We start from the raw sequence: 21976 nt of genomic DNA on the forward strand, positions 1-21976 counted from the left end.
CTTCCCTAACTGACATTAGTTTTAACCCTCTCACTTTAGAGCCAGTTGCAAATCTATTTTTGACCTTCCTTCCTTCATGATTCTGTGATGAATTTCAGTAGTCTTTGGTGCCAATGCTCTTCTTTTTTTTACTTCTATTTTTTTTAAGAAATTTCACCAAAGTCCTGCTAACAATGAAGGTGGCTTAGAGCAGATTTCATCTACAATATTTGCAGGTTTTTTAGCCAGTTTATTTGTTTCATTCCCATATTACCATTGCACCTCCTGTTTTTTTTCTCAGTAATGTTTAGATGCATAAATAGTCAGTTGAATTCTATTACTTTAGTGAAGTGTAAGAGTAACCCTGTTTTTTTCTTTTTGTTGCTACTTCTGCATATGTGGATTTTTTAAAGATTCAAGAAGCATGAGCCTCATATTATTGAAGACCTTAATAAAAGCAAATATGCAACTTTTTCCTGCCTTAAAAAAACTGATAAAATGGAGGAAATTATACTGCTTGTTTCTCCTATTAGGAAATATCTGTACAGAGACAGAATGGCTGGCTGTCTTTTTAATGTCTTTTTATTGTAGCTGTCAAGCTAGTGCTCACAAGCTGCCCTGTAAACTGCCCAATTGTCTTTGTCTGGAGCTATGCCACAGCCAAAGGACTCAGCTCACAGTCCTTACTGAGGTCCTGGTGAGAAGACATATTGGTTCAGACACATAAATATGCTACTGAATCTGGGTTTGGGGTCACAGCATGCCCAGAGAGTCCTGAATCTGTCACCACACAGCCTTATAGCCTTCACTCTTACACTTGAATGCAGCTTCTGACAACACAGCTCTAGTATCTTCTGCTGTATGCAATCATAAATAGGTCAGATATAGTCCATATATTATATTTTGATTTATTTGTAGGTATTGATTGAGTTATCCAGCATCTCTCAGCTTGACAACACTCCTCGGTGGTATCCTCTTAAAGAACAGAGTGAAAACATAGATCATGGGAAATCTCATTCTGAAAAGAGTAGTCAGCAGTCTCCCAAACCATCTGTCATCAAGAGCAGAAGTCATGGAATATTCCCGGACCCCTCCAAGGGTAGGAATGACTTGGTGCACCTGATATGAAATATTTTCCCAGATGATGTGTAAACCTTTGCTATGTGTAAGTTCTAATAGAAAAATAAAGATACTGGTATGAAGTTTGTATAAATTTTTATTAAAAATTCATTTATCTCTGTGATTAATTAGTTGGAGACAAGGTTTAAGTTGTATCAATCGTGCCAGCCAGTTTACTGAGCAATTTTGTAATTAAAACAGCAGCATACAGACTTTACGTGCTTTGCACATCTGTTATAGACTCTATGCCCTTTTCATTTTCTTGATAGCTGTAGGCAAATTCAATACATATTTAGCTTTCTATTTTTCCTGTTCCTTAAATATGCTATGGATTTTTTTCTTCTGAAAATGCCATGTTAATATTTTATAGAACAACAATTATGCTGCAATGATGCATATGCATTTCCAGTCAATGATAATGGATTGTAGCACATCTCAGTTGTATTGGAAATCAGTGGAGCTGATACAGTAGAAATATACTAATGTTTACAAAAGCAGAATTGATCTCAGTGTCTCCTGGTTCAAGAAATTTATCTCTAATCCTTTTTTTTATACTAAGTAGTCAGTGGACAGGTGCTCTCTTAAAACTCATTATGTGTCCTATCAAAGCAAAAAACATTCCATCTACAATCCAGATGAGAGCCCCAGAGGGACAAGACTCTGCTCCATCTCCTCTCTATTTCTCTGTTTAACATTTTGCCAGGGACTGGTGTCTATATAAGATGTCATTCTGAATTAGAGGTAAGTATAAAAGATATTGTAAGTTAGGCTGCGATTTTCCTGATATCACTATTCAGAATAAAATTACTTGCATTTGCTAAGTGTTTGGTACTGGTGTAAGGATGCTGCTTAGCCTTGACATACTAGAGAATACAAAGTGGAAAACACCACGCCATCATTCAAACAGTTTGAACCAGCACAGGAGGTCTAATTCACAGGTGTTGTAAAACAATACTAAATAAATTATTCCCTGGGCTAAGTAACAGTGGGGAAATAGAAGACAATGCTTTATAAGAGTTTCTTAATCATGATATATCCTGATGCTTTAAATGGAAAGGCACAGCTTAATCTTTATTCCTTGTTCTGGAATTTGAAGAATTTAGAAAGACCAGTCATGACAAAGAGAATGAAATGGTTTGTTTTTAATAAATGCAAGAGTTGTACTTCTTCATTTTCCTGGTAGACATGCAGGTGCCCACCATTGAGAAATCCCACAGCAGCCCAGGGAGCTCCAAATCTTCTTCGGAAGGACATCTCCGCTCTCACGGTCCATCTCGCAGCCAAAGCAAAACCAGCGTCACTCAAACTCACCTTGAAGACGCTGGGGCAGCCATCGCCGCTGCTGAAGCAGCTGTGCAGCAGCTTCGCCTTCAACCAAGTAAAAGACGCAAATAAATTCCTCAGCATGGCAGCTTAATGTTCATCTGTTGCCTTTTTCCCTGCTGTCCTTCCCTTTTCGGCTATTTTTTTTTCTGTTCTTGGCACACTGTGCTCACTTTGTTCAATGTCTTTCTTTGTGTGCCTGTGTGTGAATACATATAATTACAATATACTCTTGTATTTAGAAGTCTTTTATTTATTTAGTTATTTATTTATTTATTTTATGAAGACTGCAGTGAAACTGGCTGTTTCTCCATCAGTCCCTTCACTCACAGTCCATGATGTTCCATGGTTGTGCATGACTCACAGAGAAGTCCATTGTGTTTTGATGTCACTAAATACCTACCAATTAAATAATCAAAACCTGCAGAGATGCAACTGCCAGCTCTTCAAATTGCGTACAAGACTGAGACCACATTAATAACAGGATGTATCTATAAGTGGTAATCATGAAGGACAGTACTATACACACAAAAGAAGATTTGAAGTTAAAGAAACTTTTTTTTAACTACATGGCTGAGATTTCTATTTTTGAAACACGACTGTAAATATCTATTTTTTTTTTTTTTTTGAAAGGAAATATAAGGCAACCTTCTTTATATCTTAGATAAGATTGTGATAGTGATGAGCAGAACAGAAATACAATAAAAACATTAAACACAATAAGTGCAAAACCATTAAACACACAGAGCCAGTAACAACATCAGATTGAACAATGTTCAATTTTTGAACATTGTTGTCAAGTTAGCAAACTCAAAGGCAGCTGAGAGCTAAGTCAGGTGTCAGAGTTCAAATTTTTGAGTAAATTTTTACCATGGTTTGATTAAGGGTCAAGGTAGATTTCATCTGACAATTTCAAATAGGTTAAAATAAATTAAAACTATTCAATTCCAAAGGATTACTCTCCAGAGGGTACTTCAGACCAGTATCATCTGATTGCTAGCTGAGGGTTCAGTTGATGGCAAATTAAATCTCTCCGACTGTGAGGTCATTGTGTTTGTCTTTAGGATTTGTTGATATGCCATAAACTCACCATGGTATAATGCAAAACTGGGGGGAAATTATTTCCCTTGTCTTCACTGTCATTACTGCAGAAACAGCCAGTTTTGATACTCTTTAATGCTGTGCATGTGGTGTCTCTTTGGTGTTTGAAAACACTACTTACTTAAATACAGAAAAAAAACACTTCTGTTTGCATGAATAACATTTAAGCTGGTTCCATCTGAGGATACATACTCTGGGTTTCCATTTCACCCACACTGCCACAGCAGCACATAAAAGCGGTCAGTCTAATCATGCCAGGAAGCAGCACAGACACAGCATAGCAGGAGTCCTCCCTATTCAAAGAACTCAGTCTGACAATCTGCCTCCACCAGCCAATGACAACAAAGACCAAAGCCAACTAGCCCTCAGGAAAGTGATGTCTGATGGACCAGTCAAGCCTGAAGGAGGTGAGCAGAAAGACATGGTTAAGAAACCAACTACATCCCAAATACTTCTTGCCATGTCAACTAATTCATTGTGATATTTAATTATTTATTTTACCCCTCCATTAAGTGCTGTAAATGTTAACATGAATCAAGAACTCTGCTTGATTTTTCCACCTATCAGCGCATAAATCCATAATGAAAAACTGTGCTAAGTATTATGAAGCAACAAATGTGTGCACTTCCATTCCACTGGAGTACTTGGAATTCTGTTAAAAAGTAGTATAGCTTTGCTCATGTTGTTGCCTAATAAAAAGCATGCATCCAAGCTGGTCTGCTTAAGCATGATTCGACATTTCTTGTACTGTGACAAAAACCTAACTGCACATTTTTGTTTCTAAAAATGTAATTGGGACAATAACAATTCCTGCTTCCTCTTCCAACACAATTATCATGTCAACAGTCATTAGTTTAGATAATTTTTCAAACCACCAGTGGAAAGGAAAGGAGTTTTGATCCATGTATAGCTCAATCTCTTGTTAATTTTCCTATCAGCATCTTTAAAAATGATTTTCTACTTGTAGGCACCTGTAATACTACATATCATCAATTTATTCCCTCATCACAAATAAAGAGCCAGAATCTCAATCAGTTCAAATTGCCACTGTTCTTTTGACTTCTGGAGCATCTTCTTTATTTCCATGGAATCTGAGGGATAATCCAAATAAATGTACTGACTGAACTCCCAGATGTTCTTTTGTGCTGTAATCCCTTCCTAAACTCTCACGATGCATTGAAGGTTTTTCTGTAAACACCGCTGCACGCATTGGACAATATAAGCTGGCTGAAAGGGGTGCAGGAGAGAAAGAGGAAAATGGTACTTTAGACAATATATTCTAAAAGCAACAAGTCAGTCAGACAACTAGTGTGATATTAAAACAACTAATTAACAAGGCAAAAGTAACAGGTCTTTTTAAACATATTTAGAAATGACAAGTTTTTTTCTTAGGAGAGTCTTTAGAATTCTTCCATAAATCTAGGTATTTACACAAACACACACACACACACATTTTATTACTCCACAGCTCAAATCTAGACACTCAGCTCAGGCAGAACCAGGGAATGTCATGGTACAAGCTCAGGCATCATGTCTGAAAGCTGCATACCACTCCTGGGGGGTAGACCATTCAAATCTAAATGACTCGTGATCTTTTGAGATGTTGTGTCCGTTGAGTTTTATTGCAAAGGCTCGTAGCCCTGTGGTGATGCCTTTTCACGTAGACAGGTAATGCAAAATATTTTGGTTGTGATGTAAGGTTGAATATATAAGGTTCAGATACACTTTTATAGTAAAGAAATAGTGAGTCTCTTGGCTTCAAATACCTGTGCCAACACACTGTTATTCTATCTTCTTCACTTTTAAAATTGCAGAAAGAATATATACTGATATGTACTTGGCTCAGCAAGTACAATTTGGAAGCATCATAGAGAGTTAAAAGAATAGGAGTCCCCATTATAAATAATGAGTCCACATTATAATAATAAGCGTCCGCAATAATATATAAAATGTATAATATATAAAATATATAATATATATTATATAATATATAATATATTATATTTATTTATTTTTATTATATATATTTTATATATAATATATTTAAAAGGTTAAAATTGTTATGAAGATATGTAGTACTTTTGTCTCTTTACTTCTGACAAGTAAACACAATACATGGTCAGCTACACAATGCTTAAAATTCTGGTTTCAGACCTGTGAGATATTTTGGCTTTTCTTTATTGTTTCAAAGATAGTTTGTCCAAATTTATTCATATGAGGTGGGCCAGTAGTTACCATTTTAAGGTTGACGACTCTCATGGCTTTTAGCAGGAATGAAAAGCAAGATGATTTCTCTGCAGTTTTGTGGAGCATGAAAGTAAAATGAGATGGGTCTATAAGCTGTAATGGAAAAAGCACCAAAGACACTCAAAACAGCTTCCAACGTATGGGCTTTGTGGGACAAAGAGATGATAAAGAAAGGAGAGATTTACCCTTCGTTATGAACTATGAATATTAGGGCATCGTCAGTTTCCCAGTCCATTCCTAAAGCGATGATGCATGTTTGTGGTACTCACCTCCATTATACTCTACTTTACTGGAAACTGGAAAAGGACACATTAGACGCTGGTTTTAATGACTGAACAGTCATCTTCTCAAGTTAGTAGTTTTTGTTACTATGTCTCAAAGCCCTTTATTAAGGAATCTATTACAGATAATATACAACATTACTATTATGTTTTACCACAGCTATTTCTCTGTGCATTTATTAAACAATAGAATCTTTTAGAAGAATTGTTTGGATTTTTTTCAGCCTAAGTACACAACAGTGATGGAAACGATTCTATGCTGTGAAGTCCTTCTATGCTTGAGCTAACCCTCAGAAAGAGTGTCCTCCTTTGATCCTGTCTCTCAATAGCACCATTTTTTCTCTTGAATTGACCTTGCTTTAGAAAAACAACAAACCTAACAAGGCAAGAATCCTCAGTCATTCTGACAATGTCTCAGAGAAATCCTTCTATACTTCTGATTCCTAGAACCCTTTCTATGGGGTCTGTTTTGTAAGTTATTAGTTGTGTGTCTGTTGAGAAATAACAAGGAAATTATAAACAAGATCAGCACCTATAGCATAAATGTCATATTTTGTGAATGCAAAGGTCTTTTATCAGTTTTTCATTGAACTGAATTTCTTCAGTATTCTTTTTAAAGAATAAAAAATATATTTAAATCAATCTGCTTTAAGATTAAGGTGAAGATGCAACAAAAAACATTGGTTTTTGCTCAGAAACTTTGTAGTATCCAACAGTCAGTTATAGCAGTTAATTAAAAATAAACCCTGAAATATAATTTTGTTGTTGCCCATGAGAGATAAGGGTGTGATCTACAAAGAAATCAACAGCATGTTACACTTTCCAATCACATCCCTCAGAGAGGAACAATAACATTTCAGAGCCAACTCTTTGAAGCCAGAAATTGCAAGGGATCCAAGTCAGAGGATGGCTTTAATTAATTTGATTTAGGTTTTGTTCAATATATGAATAATTTCCAATTACACATTCACTTAAAATTAAGCACATTCCCTTCATCATAAATTTGTGTATTAAGAGTTTATCCACCAGATGAGTCAGTTTTAGACACAGTGTGAATCAGTCCACCACCTTTTCAGTCAGTAATCTATCCCACTGAAGGATCTTCTCATTATATGGAATTTTCTTTGTAAGTCAGTTATATTTTAAATAAATTATTTTTAGAGTTCTTCAGATACTTGAAAAGTTGGAGATGTTCTGATTATTCAGAACACCACCAGTTCTCTGTATACATGCATATGAAAGAGTAGGTGTATTTGGAATAGAATTTTTACTGATTTTATACAAAAAAAAAAGTATTTTCAAACGTGGCTTATAGATTTAAAGGAATGAATAACATGTTTTAGGTTTAATACCTTTCAATAAAGTGAATAAGAAAGACAAGGAACAGAAAAAAACTTCAGCATTAGTGTTAAGCAGAAAGGTGCACTACCTCTGTCTCATCATAGTAGAAACTTGGTTGGCCTGTCCTTCTTTGCAGAGAAAAAGATGCCAGCTTTTCCACTAATGGACAATGACTGTACAATGAAAAGTCAGTTCCTTTATTATATTAGAATATCCAAGGATGAACAAAGCCCCATTATTTTATGACCAAATAAGAGAATTTCTAGAAATTTATTTTTAACCTTCCTAGCATCTTTGAAGAACAATAAATTAATATTTAAATAGTAAATAGCTCAGTAAGTGAATTTAAGTCTCAACATCATTGTAGCCCTATTTTATTTTTTATTCTTTCAAACAGACACTCATGAAAAAGAAGCTACAAGTCAATATGCTATTGCTAGTATGTCTTTTGTTGATGGATGCCATAGGCAACTCCTCTTCTATTTGGCTCACATTAACCCAACCAAACAAAGAAGCAGCCTGCCACAATAAAAACACTGCTATACTCCTCACCTGAACTAGTTAGCAAATGTTAAGGATCTAGAGAAATTGTCATGCATTTCAGTTAAAGATCCAAACATCCCTGTTAATTTAAAGTAAAACCAACATTATAATTCTACAGAACTTTCTGTCTAATTTTCAATAATGGAAAGATTTTTTCAAGATCAAACATCTACCAACTTAAAGTCATATTTCTTTAAAACATCCTCTGACACATGTACCTGGTACTATATTTTTTGTCACTGAAAATGGCGGGGTGGGGGAGGTTGGGGTGAGGAGGAGGGGAGAAAATGGAGCCCCCACAGCATTTCATAGAGAATATTTCATCTTTTACATTATGCATTTTCCATCATGACACAACAGCTTTTCCAAAGAGTTGGATGTCAAGTGATTTTACTGGTTGGGGGAGATCTATTCTCAGAGCTGATACTGTTAGCTAGAATACCTCCAGTTTCAAAACTCCTCATCAGCGTTTTCAGAACGGCACCCAACTAAGTCTACCAATTTAAACATCTCAAAGAATGACAGTTTAAAACATTTTCGTTCAAAAGCTAGCACGCCTGCTTATAACTGTCTTCAACCAACAACTTTGACACAAATTCACTTGAGTGTCAACATAATAGGTTAAAGCTACATGTGATGTGATGCATGCATTCAGACGTTGACATCACTGTGCAATCCATGATACAAGTCTATGCCAGCACGGTGTAATTTCTAGTCACTTAGCTGCAAGAAATTAAAATGTATATGCATTTTCCTTATTATTAAGTTCTATTTGCTGACTTTTGCAGCAATGGAATGAAAGAAAATTGATTCCTAGGTTACATAAATCTTCTGAATTGGATATGATTGTGGTTTCAAATACCTGCTAATTTAGAACCCCTTTTGGTCTGTATCCATTTTCACACATTTAATAGGCAATGTCATGTTTTAATTTCCTACATTATTTTAGGATATTTCCTTCACACTTAAATAATTTATAGCCCAAAGCTGTTTTAGTGACTCATGTCACTAGTTTCTTAATTTCCAAGTTAAATGGGCCATCATATTGCTCCAAATAACCCATTTCCAAGAATCATTATCAGAGCAAGAACAGTTTGTCCCCACTCTGCAGACAGCAGAGAGTGTCTTTGCAACCTTGTTCCAATCTAATAGCTGGCCCATTTTGCTTTGGTTATTCCTACTATTTGCTCTTCTACCATTTTAAACTGACATGTAATTTCAGAGAATTGCTCAGCTTCTTCATTTGATAACTCTTATTTCAAAAGTATTTTTTCAACATTCTGTAGGGTAGACTAACCCTACAGAGTGCATGGAAAGTTATTTCATCCAAATTGCTTTCCTGGGTCAAGAAATTACTTCAGTACAGTTTAAGAAGTGTGTTGTTTTTCTGCTAATCATCTCAAATGATAAATTTCTCTGCAAAGGGTTGTCTTGAAATTTCACAAAGTATCCCTGCTCAGTATGAGGTCAAATCCATGTCTAATATACAGCTGTGGCTGAGATGGGTGAGACCATGGCTTAATCTCCTGTGCAGTATGAGGGAGCATTAGGAAAATAAACTATCTTGCCTGACTTGAGGTAGATGCTTGATAGCCAGTTGTTTATGTATCCCCAATCTGTTGCCAGTTCACAAAGATGCAACAAGCAGTTCCAACAACAATTTTACCCTAACCAAGCAAGCTGGAGCAGCTCTTGCTTTTAATGATAGCAAACACTTCATAAAACAAGGAAAACTGGCATCTGGGGCACTTTGAGGTTGGAGCACTTGAAACACAAGGCTATTGAGAGTGAAGTGCAGCCAAGCTTGTGCCAAAAGACACTGTGTGAGATGACCAGTCTGTTGGTCATCAGAAAATTACACACAGCAGATAGGGGCTTGCATCTTTTTGAGAAGAGTCAGTGGGATGCTTTCAGCCTTTTTTGTCACCCAGAGTTTCTCAGAAGATGGACAGTTAAAAGAACAATGTTTTTCAAGTAATTAGAGACCAGTTGTGGAAACTTAATCCTGAATCCATACTTGAAGGTGTTTTTCCCTTCTTCTGTTTGGTTCACAAACAGACCTGTAGTTTCTCATGTGTTTTGACATGGTATTTCTATTTCTAGACAGAAACTGAAAAAGGAGAACATGCACAGTTTATTCACCTGGAGAAAGTGCTGGTTGAGTCTGTTCTTTCCTCCATATGAACCACAGAACTGTAAAGTCAACTTTTTAAAATTTAAGTCTTAAAAAAACATCCATTCACTGTAGAAGAATGGCTGGAGTGGCTGAGAGTCCTGGATTGTTTTCATTTTCCTGCTGATTGAGTAGCACCTGTTTATAGGTCTTGTGTGAATGATCTATCTTCCCTATATTAAGTTTTAACAAAGCATCTTCTCTGTTGTCTGCTGAAAAAGATATTTTCTGAAAGATTAAGTGAAATCATATGCCTTCCAAGCTTTCCTCTTATTAATTTTAATACTATATTTTCTTCATACTAAGGCATGGCTTACACATTTTTCTTGATTCTAAAGGTCTTTTTTCTAACTGGGTCCATCAGCCAAAGCATAAGCAAATACATATTTTTGCCATGCTAATAGTGATTTTTAAAAGTAGAAATAAAAAGATAGAGCTGAAAGGTGGGCCCAGTGCTAACCTCCATTTGATTGAATCAGCAATTCTTTTCCAAAAAGGCATAAGGGTTGAATTAGTCATGTCCAAACGTCATACTGCTGAATTATTTTTTTTCTTCCTGTAAACCATGCAGAGTACAAAAGGTATCTACCTAACAAATATAATTGTTTTTTGGGAAATCCTGGTCCTACACCAGGTATAAAATTATCATCCACTTTCTTGGACCCTGAAATAATTACTGTAAGCAGTTGAGAACTTTTCCACCTCATTTGTATATTATTCACTGGAATGATTGACCTGAAATTTTGCTCATGCCAGAGCCTGTAAAACAGGCAGTTTAACAGAATCACTCAGAGGCAGCACTAACACCACATTTCAAACTACTAAATGTGACATATGTACCCATTAACCCCCATTCCAAGTAGAGAACATTTCATCTCATCAAGGGAACTACCAGCTAAAATAGGATTAACAGATGAAAATTAAATCAAACCACAACAATAGCTTTTATAATAGGAAAATCTGTGCCCATTTCAGAGAAAACAGCCCAAATTAGTGTTTTAAACCTTCATTTCATATTTCTATTCTTCATAGTTAAATGGCTGGGCAGCCCGGATATAATGATATTGCAGTCCTTAGAAAGTGCCAAGCACCTGATAAACTGTGTAAAGAGTTTATAGAAATGGGGCTGGAGGGGTTGAAGGGATACCTCTTATCCCAGAGAGAGGCCAAATGAAGGTGTGTAATGACCTTCTGTGAAGTTTTGTCTCTTTCATCTGCTGAGGCCTGAAGAGTGTAAGGCTTTAAGAATAATATGTAATTGGCAGCAAGAGTTTGCCTTTGACAAGTACTTTAAAAGTTTTTCAAGCTAAGAGTTTCTAAAAGTTTCTTATTGGGTTTGTTGGGATTGGGGTTGTTTGGGGGGCATCGCTTAAGAGCCAGAGAATAATATGCAAAAGCAAAGGGCAAGGAAGCAATGAAACCTAGCTCTTCCACACTCTGGGTACTTAATATTCAAATGATGAAAAATGAAAAGTGCCTTCACCTGCGTTCCTATTCAGACAAACATTGTGGATTTCTGTAAAGCAAGACTGCGCATTGTAGCTTCAGGCACCTGTGTGATACCAGATGACAATATCTAATCTTTGGACCCAAGTGAATCCACATGAAACTGTTCAAATGCTACAGACCAAAGCACTTCCTGCCAGAACTTTGCTGTCAAAATCTGTGGACTAAAGAATTTTCTAGCATACGCAGATGTAAGAAGAAGCTCTGTAACTCAGAATCAACCTGCCTTAATACCATAATTAAAAGTAAAATTAAAACTAAGTATAATGCAATAGTTGCCTATCCTTTATGTGGATATGAACCAAATTGACCAAGCAAGGTGGAAATTGTTCTGACATTTTCAGGATTTCACAGAGCTTACATAGACTGATAAGAATAGAGGAGCAACACAGTGAAATCTGACTTTCTTGCTAAAGTTTCTAAGACAATATTTGCATGTATTCAAAGAGAAAGGGCAATACTGCAAATGAGTGTGCAGACTAGCTTTTTTGAATATAAGAGCATAGAACTTGTTCTATCTTTCCACATAGAGTAGAAAAATAACCATGGTTATACTAACTCTTAGGGAAAATATTGCATGGCAGGAAGCATTGCCACATCATCGGAACTCCAAAGTTTTGTATATAACTGGAGAAACTCAGAGGTCTAGATGTATCTGTAAAAATCCCGACATGTAGAAAATGTGGGTGTCTCACAAGTTATGAGATGATCTCTGTATCCAGATTCTGAATATGTCACAAAACCAGCTGTAAATCTATTTGTGGATTTCATTTCTTGTCAGAAACTGACACCATGATTCATTACTTTCATAGAGCAGACAGGGGGAAAAAAAAGAGTATAACATAAAACTTTAGAATTTTTAAAATCCAGTAATGAATCTAAACTTGGATCCATTATAACCATTCACTAAGTGAAGTGATCTTATGGGAAAAAAAACATCGATATGGAAAATTATGTGAATTGGTAAAAACAGTAGAAAAACTAAAAATACAGCATACTGAATGTGTAATCAGGATACAGCTGTTTCAAAGCTATGCGTTGATTATAAATAGATGAAGCAAAACTTCTAACCCATTTTAAATGCTTGATTAAAGCTTTTCTGGATTGAACAGAATTCTAGGTTCTTACTGGTTTTAGAAATCCACCAGTAAAGATATAAGAAATTACTTCAGACACTAGTTTTTACAGCAAAGTCAGTAGAAAGAAAAAATCCTAGATATGAAAGATCCTTTCTGGCCACATATGTTATGGTGGAGATATATGCTACACTAAATAAATTCATGCCTAAGGGAAGAACTGAAGATTCTGTGCTGGAACAATATTGTTTTGGTTCCCATGGGCTTTGCAGATGTGTTTGTCCCCCATTTGTACTCACCTGTGAGGCATTTGTCATGCCATAGCACAAAAAAAAAAAAAAAAAAAAAAAAAAAAAAAAAAAAAAAAAAAGCCAACAAAACAACCTGACCTAAAGGAACCCTCAGAATTCCAAACAGAAAACACTGAGAGACATACAGGTCATGCAAACACAATGAGAACTGAGGTAATGAATCCGTTTGGGACAGGCATGAGAGAGCCACAATTCAGGCTGTTAAATACAGGGCAACTGGCAATAATATGTTATAACAGAGAGTTTGGCCTCTCATCTCTGAAATGTCACTTTTGCCCAGCATTTCTCAGCTGCATTTTGCTGACATGTGGTGACAGGCTTAGGAATTCACTCACAGCACCACCAGCTGAAAGTGATAGAGCAACCACTGCACGCAGCCACCCCAGCTGGCTGTCTCTCTGGAAAAAACATGTGTGCCTTTCTTCCAGGTGAGATATTGAGAGTATTGGCTAATAACACTATGATTTTAATTTTTTTCTTTGTATTTACATCTAAGAAGGCAGCCTATGATCGATGTATATAGTCATGGAAGAGAGCTAAAGAATAATTTTATCTGAAAAAAAAAGTAGACTGACAGACTCCATTTCTGGATGTAAGTAATAGTGGAACAAAGAAGATTAAAAGAGTTGAAATGATTAAAAAGTTATGTTACAACTTGATTTACCAGTGAAGGATCACCATGGAGAATAAAGATTCCTTATCCAATTCCTTGGGATTGCCCAAGGATCGATGATATGAGAATTGCTTCATTTATTGCTTCTAGTTCAAATTACTCACCTGTTTTTGCAATATGTTTGAGGAGCTTCCTGGTCCCACATCAGGCAGCATGCAGTGTTCTTCACCTCACCAAAAATATTATTCAGTTAGTCAGACATAAAAAATATTGATTACCAGTTTAAAGCAAGACACTGTTGGGGCTCTGGCTCTTATTAAAATTCCAGTTAGATACTTGTCTAATTTATTTTCAAAGAATATTTTTTAACTACTTACATAGAAAATTCACAGTTCAGCAAAATAACATAAAACCTCATTAAGTTTTCATAGAAAAATAACTTTGCAAAGCATTATTTTCTATCTTCAGTATACATGCTCAGTAGGTTGAAATAGATGAAACACGAAAATAGCAGATGTAATATAGGACATTTAGAAAAAAAAATCCCCAAATCTCTATTAATATTCCCAGACAATTGTGTTATTCAATATGAGAATAGCTACTCTATTGTTCCTGTATTAATTACTGTGTGTAATGTCACTGTGTCCTTTTTCCTTTGTATTTCTCAACTTGCAAAATGCAAAATGCTGGATGATTTGTTCATGTAGTGCAGTAATGTCCAAAACACAAAATAAAGCAATCTGAAGTAAAACTAACATATGGTATACTAACACCAAATAGTATTAAATTAGATTAAGGCATCTCCCATCAAATTATGTTCATTAAAATTCTATGCATGTAGTAAGAGAGCTCCAGATGGGTAGGAGCAGTTGAGAAATATAATGCATAGCTGTGTTATGTCTGAAGAGGGGTGGGAATATTCTCTGTGGCTATAGGCTGCGTGCTTACATATCTTTGTAAACGCCTCTCCTCAAAATCACCTAATGCAAAGAACGTTTCATAAGGAATATGAGGAAGGCCCACTGGGGCTTTCATTTTTACAAGATTATTGTGTAAAATATTTCAGATGAGTAACTGGTTTTCTGCCACTTAATCAAAAAAGCAGTTAACCATCCTATCCCAGTCTTCTTTTTTCCTTTAGGCTGTTGATTTGAACTCTTAACATGACTGGAGAAAAAAATATGGTGGTGTACTATTTGGTTTAGAGCACGTTATTCTCTATGAAAACAAACTTCATCTGCAAAATATGATAAAGCAATATTTGAATGTAAAAGTATAGAAGTGAAAGTGTTTGCAGCATGTGATTTTGATAAATTACATTTTTTTCTCAATGTCAGTGGTACTGATGTCTTACAAGTTTTTGGTAACCAAATGTTCCTGCCCTGTACAGCAAGGTCTGCTAATCACCGACCTGCAGAAAGTTCTGTCTCCACTGGCTCATCAGCCAGTAGCTTTGGCAGTGGATACAGCATGGATAGCGAAGGCAGCAGCAGTGCCACAGGAGAGAATAATCTCTTTCCCATCCCAAGAATGTAAGGTTTTTCTGTTCATATATTGTATCCTCCATGCACAATTTATAGCACTTTCACTGTGCCAGTCCTCTTCTTATGTAGTTTCCTCTGCAGGCTTGAGTTGTGCAGTAGAACAGCAGATAAAGGGGAGAATTCCCCAGAGTTTTATTCTGCTTTGTTGAGCATCAAATTGTTAATAACCAATCAAACCTCTGCCTCAATTTTGTGAATTTCTTCCTGTCATGTAGGAGATGTGCTGGTCGCAGCCTTTGATGAAAGTATGAAGAGATGAGCTTAGCTTATGTTTTAAAAGTACAACTATTGTAGGATTGAGAAAGCTTAGTTTAAGTTTTCAGATTTTCCTCCCTCTGTAAAGAGATGTTACTAGTGCAAGGGGAATTTATATTCTGGATACAGCCCAGCTTTTCCCAAGTTTTTAGAAGTTTCAGAAGAATTTCTCAGTTCTTGGATGGAAAAAGCTTTTTGGTACAGAGTCCCTGTAGGAATTATCAAGCTACTATCAGTGTAATGATCCTATAAAACGATTTAATTTTCCAAATTTTTAACCCAGTTAAGTACTCCAAAGAGATAAGTTCTGTCAGGATTTTTTTGCCTCCTCTGTCAGCATGCACCATCATTTATCAATTTCATTTATATTCCCTAATAGGACGAAGTAATTTCTGATCAGCTTAGTGATTCGGGACTGAAAAAAATTTACAGATTGACTGTTCTCAAAATACTAGTTGGTGGTCACTGTTCATTCATTGTCTGCAATAGTTGTTCAATATTTTCTCTGGAAAAAAAAATGTTTGTTTTTCCCTTGAAGGTGTGAATGATTAGTCACAAAAGATATAAGCTTCCTAGAAAAAAAATTAAAGAAGTGAAAATTCTCTAGAAGTGTGCTATTTCTGAGTATTTATCATTTTAATAAATAAAGCTCAATGGTATTTGTCTACATCTTGTTAGTAACTAAAGGGAAAATAGAGATAAATCTAAAACTTCAATCTCACCTTCAGAATCTAGGAGGATTATATGAGCTTAGATTGTAGGGTGCCAATTGTTTGATTTGTATTGGATTTTTCACTCATGTTGTTCTAGGCTAAAAGGGGAAAAAATACTGTCTTTGACAACATCAAAAGAAAAATAAAAATATTGGGCTGTCATTCCTAGTGAGAAAAGCAAAGATACATAAAATCTTCGTGCACAATAACACAAGATGGAGTTCTCAATAGAAATTTTCAGTTCACACATGCCAAATTTGAATCCAAATAACATCATTTACTGTGTATTGACTAGCAATGTGACAGTACCTACAGTTACTTGCTATTTGGCTGACAGCCTCATTGGTCCCTTAAGCCTGAAATCAGCCCTGCTTCTACTGAAAAGCAGGAGGAAGCCTCCACAGCTTCAGATTTTCTCATATGAAAATTCGTTCTCATGAATTACCCTTAATTAAATAAAATATATTTTTATAAATATATATTTATTTCCACATCTCTTTTTTTTTTGTAAGGCCACACTACTTTTCTTTTTTTTATTATGGCATTTTAAAGTAAGTTATTTATATGCTTACAGAGTCTTTAAAATTACAGAGGAAATTTATACAGACAGGACCTGCTTCATTTTTCATGTTAGCTTCTCAGGGCTTGTAAGGAAAATGAATGACAAAATAACTGTTTACCATCAGATCATTAATGGTGAGAATGTTTAAAATAGATAATTGTTTCTATTTTTAATTCTGTATAAGAATTCTTATTTATCTGAATATAGGTATAATTGAAATTCTGCTCATCATTTGCATTCACTCTGGCTTGATAATGACTTCAGGGACTCTGAACTTGTACACTAATTCAGCAAATCCATAAGACCACAGCATACAATTTGGATGTGAAGTATTAAGAAGGCTAAATATTTTTAAGCATCTTGGCATTTAAATTCCTTTTTGGGTATAAGCTCTCTGCTTAGACTAAGTTTCTGGTCTATCAATAGAAATTGTGGATATGCTGAGTTTTAAATTCTTTGTTTTAGTCCAAGTGCTTTTAACCATAGCAACAATTAGTCTTGAAGCAAAATAATATAATTAAATAGTGACACCATGGGAATTGTTAGATGAGGTACCTAATTAGAATATTTGCCAATATTAAGAAGCTATAACTATCAAGGGAAATTAATAATTATATACAGTTACATAAATCTGAATATATCTTGTAAAGTCTTCCTAATTTGTTGGGTTTTGTTTAAAGTTTCCTATTATCCAGTTGTAATATTCTTGAAAGCTACTCATGTTCTTATCTGTGATAAAGACCAGATTCTCTATGCCTTTGTGTTGTGTAACCCTTTATAGTAGTACATTAGCTGTAAAATAAAATTCATTTAGAATGCAAAGGTGAAAAACGAATGATGTGTGATAAATATGACCCTTGGGACAAATAATTCTTGTACCGTATTTGTAATGATTTATGAAGCATTATCTACAGAAGAAAGAAATAACAGTTAAACCTGGATATAAAATCACTTGAAAAACTGTGATTTTATACTAATTTTTTAGTTCCCTGTAAATTTTGACAACTTCAGACATCACGTTTGCTTCTCACACGTAGACACATCTCTACTCACAGGCAGAAAAGAACAGTGCTGACCGTTTAGCCCCCAGGGAATCACTGAAAAAAATGCAACTGAAGATAATACCTTATAGTCTCTGTCACAGCACTAAGAGTCTTAATGCAAAAAGAAAACTAGAAGCACAAATGTTTGAGAGTGATTGTAATCATGCCTTTGAGCTTACAAAAAGTATATTTAAAAATAGCTTATATTTTACCTAACTTTCATTGGGTAAAAATAGATATTAAGATTCTAATGCAGGTTCTTTCTACATAAAATGCAGGAAAATAGTGAACTCTAGGGCATGATTTATTCCACTCTCTTCAAGATTAATGTTAAGTTTTCAGAATTGTTTCTTAGATTATGCCAAATCTAAACTATAAAGTAAAGCAATAATTTAAGTAGATGACAACCACAAGTATGCCTTACCTTTGAAGTAATGGTATGGTAGACCAAATATCAATTTTTATGACTGCTTATTATATATTTCACTGTTGACTATAACAAGATAATGTGAGGAAAGAAGATATGCAGCCCCAGACTGATGTGGGGCAGGTAGCATACATCCTGTAAGAATGTACAGGCTTAGCAAGGTGTAATTGCAGTGGCTTTCAAAAGAGAAAAAGGATAATATTATTAAAAGAACCAAGCCTCATTGGCTTAGATGTATCATTGTTTTAGCTCTTATCTTTATATGGTTTTATTGACAACAACAACCGTATCTTTTCACAGAGGGAAGATGAGCCAGAATGGACAAGAACCAGTAAAGCAGTCGGGAGTAGGAGTAACTGATTCAGAAGGTAATAAGAAATACAAACAGCTCTACAGTGGTACCTCATCTTTTTAGGAAGGATGTGCCTATTTCTTTGACTTGTCATGCTATGAAAAATTAGTCTATGCTCTCCTTGTATTGTAGATTAAAATCCTGACCTTCATTTTCTCCAGGGGCTCTTTACACAGAATGCCAGTGTAATGACTCTTCAGTTTAAATGAGAATGGTGTCCTACCTGTATATTTAAAGTAATTAAATAGTTAGATTACAATTAATAATATATAATATCTGTGTTCTGAGGTTCATTGCTTTTCAAATGAAAGATAAAAAGTATGGAGCTGACTCAATACTCAGTGGATTCAAAGAATATGTCTAATGCCTGTCAGGCTCTATTTTTATAACATTTCAGAATATTTACTCCATAAATGAATTATTAATATTAGTGTTTATATAAAACATTAATTTAAAATAAAATATTAGCTGAGCAGGTTTGACTGCTGCATTTAATGCAGATGAACTGTAATTAAACATTTATTGGATTGGGGAATTCTGAGTGATTTCTTTTTGGTATTAATGTGGTGCTGAGAAAGAAGAAGACATTGTAATATTGGAGCTGGAAGGCACCTGACAGAATGACTTTCAAAATTTCATAGGGAATATGATTATCGTTTTTCTGCATAATAATGGAAAACATGAAAATGGAGAGTGTTTTGTACTGAAGGAACACGTTATGAAAATTTCATTTCCTTTTACATATAAGGTATATTCTTTCAAGTGTATGTTTATGTTGACCTCAAATATAAAACTTAATTATCATGACCATAATTTTATTATTAAAATAAGACCTTTTTCATTTAGATTTAGATTTCAATGAAGCTTTGAGTATTAATTAATTCATAAATTTAAATTTATAAATATAATTGAAAATTTGATCTTAAGTTTAGTAATTTTAAAAAATCAACATTTTTCAGGTTTCTAGAATCTCTATATGTGAGAAAATAATTGCTGTTTCCATAATTGAGCTAAAAGCAGTCTAACGTTCCATGGAGCTGAAGAATCAAATTAGAATTTACGGGTATATCTGTAAAGTTCTCTTTTCCAAAACAAGAATTCTTCCTCATGTGTATGCATTTTACTAAAAATTTCCATACATAGTACTCATTAAAAAAATACTTAATAATTTGCTTTATCAAATATCATATACTTTGATAATCTTCCTATCAAAATTGAATTTTTCAATAATATATTTAAGCATTTTAAAATAGTATATTTAAGCATTTTTAAAAAGAGTATATTTAAGCATTTAAAAAAATCTGGTTTTTAAAAGAGAAATGGTGTGATGAAAATGGGAAATTGGGAATTTTTCCTTTTTATTTTGTCATTATGATTTTTATACAGAATTATAATTATAAAAAATACTTTTTCATGATTTTGTTCATCATAAATTGTCCCTTAAGTTATGTCTTGGATCCTAAATTTCAGAGCCTACAAATACAAAATATTTTCACTTCTTATTGGTATTATTAATTAACCCCAAACCCAAACAAATACAAGTAATAATAAACCAAACAATACCCAAAACACCTTTTGAAACATTCTGAAATATGTGTATGTAACATTTGGTCTGAAATTGCCTTTCCAAAGTTATATTTCTTCTTGTCTTCAAAATTTTCAAATGACTCAAGAACTGCAATTCCCTAATTTTCACTTACAATGCAATTCACCTCTGCTACCTTGGGAGCTCTAAGTGTTACAACTCTTTGTGTGATCAAATGACTGGTTCTCATTGAGTGGTTTTTGCCATTGAGAGAGGCTGGTGCAGTCAGCCTGGATTTTAGTGTCTGATATCTAGCTGACTAAGAGGGGAAATGTCAGTGTCCAAGGAGAAATTAAACTAAAAGGTGGAAAACATTTCAAACTTGAGTTTCAGCATGTATATGTGATTATCTTTTGGGAAAGTGTTTCAGAATTTAGAGGAACTCAATATTAACTGAGAATTACTTCAGCATTACAGATTTGTTGTGGCATTCTTTTTATAGATTAAAAAAATAGAATGAAAATCTTAAAATCAAGATTTTCTTTGGTTCACTTACCTTTGTTGGGAATCAGATGAGCTCTGAAGTGGAAGCAAATATTCATTCCCACTTTTCATTAACTAGAGATCTTCTATAGATCACATTTTATTCTTATTTGCAAATAATGACTTAGAGTTACATTTAAAACTTTTTAATACTGGTAGTTTTTTTTTTACATTTTGAGATATTCTTAGGGTATAACTTCTAGAGACTAACCTCTAAAGAGACTAACTCGAGCTGTAAAAAGTAGCCTTGGGTTAGGCTCTTTAAAATGGGGAAGAATAAATTTGGTTGATTGAACATGCAGATCTACTGCTATGTGAAATATTTTAGTCATCCAAGTCATTCACACAGGCCTGACAAATGTGGCAGGGGACTCAGAGGATCTTTAAGACCAATAGCTGGAGGCAAAGCAAGGTGAGATCCTCAAATGACAGCGAGAAAAGGTTTCTGGGTGGCTGAAACAAAACTGTAGCAACAGGGTTTGAGTTCAGCTCATGGGGATATGAAAACAAAATTTAGGCATTTACATAAGTGAAATATCCAGGGAAAAAATTCTCATTTTGTAATTGTTTGCCGACTTGTGTTAATGCTTTTTTTTTTTTTTTTTGGGAATAGTTGTTGTGCTTTTATCATATATCAGCATAGTTTTAAGTAAATCCTAGAAAACAGTGCTATTTACTTTGCTAACATAACCAAATGGTCAATATAAACAACTGTGATACTGTCTATGATAATATTTGTTTCTCTGAATATATTATCTTCTCATATCTGTATTTTTGTATTACTTAATAATGTAAAAAAATCAGAGTTTTGTTCTTAGACACTGTATTAGTTGTTTTTATGATATGCATTGTTGCATGCTATCTTACTCTGGGCATTCTGCCCTGAGCAGATGAAATACTTCATCTTCTTAAGCTTCAGTAAATCTTATTATACATATTGTGGTCTTTATCAAGTTAGGCAAGCCAATTTCTGTATTTGTTTCAGAAAGTGCAATATATCTTGTTCAAAGATTTCTTATTACCTGGTTAGTGTATTACAGACATTATAAAAAAAAAAAAAAACAAAAAAAACAAAAACAAAACAACAATTTCATCCATGTAAAGATTGAAACTAACAATTAAATGCACATGATTAATATCTTGATTCAGTTGTAGATCATGATTCGTCTATCTGTCCTCTGAAGTTGCTCAGCCAATAGGCTCCAGATGGTATTTTCCACCTACCAACATTTATTCATTTAAAAAAATATATGAGGAAAATTTTTTCCATACATTTTAAAAGTGTGAATTTGCTAGGTAATCCCAAGATGCCATTACTTCTAATAGGAGAGAGATATATAGGTGTAAATAGCATTGTCATGGAAATGTTGTTTCTCCTGTTGAAGATTATGTATGCATG

General features: G+C 34.4%; 1 protein-coding gene across 8 annotated transcripts in view; it reads left to right on the forward strand.

Moving 5' to 3' along the window:
• The window catches only part of PCLO (piccolo presynaptic cytomatrix protein), a 322004-nt gene that overhangs the window by 258817 nt on the left and 41211 nt on the right, over positions 1-21976 (forward strand). For 3 of the 8 annotated variants that reach the window (XM_064421865.1, XM_064421868.1, XM_064421867.1), the window contains 5 exons: positions 898-1078; positions 2282-2476; positions 3747-3929; positions 15004-15145; positions 18458-18525. In XM_064421865.1, the coding sequence (XP_064277935.1) occupies positions 898-1078; positions 2282-2476; positions 3747-3929; positions 15004-15145; positions 18458-18525 (769 nt within the window). The remainder of the gene's footprint in view (positions 1-897; positions 1079-2281; positions 2477-3746; positions 3930-15003; positions 15146-18457; positions 18526-21976) is intronic. The other 5 variants (XM_064421870.1, XM_064421872.1, XM_064421871.1 and 2 more) reach the window with 3 other exon arrangements.

Source organism: Passer domesticus, chromosome 5 (genome assembly GCF_036417665.1).
Source record: "Passer domesticus isolate bPasDom1 chromosome 5, bPasDom1.hap1, whole genome shotgun sequence".
Taxonomy (NCBI): Eukaryota; Metazoa; Chordata; class Aves; order Passeriformes; family Passeridae; genus Passer; species Passer domesticus.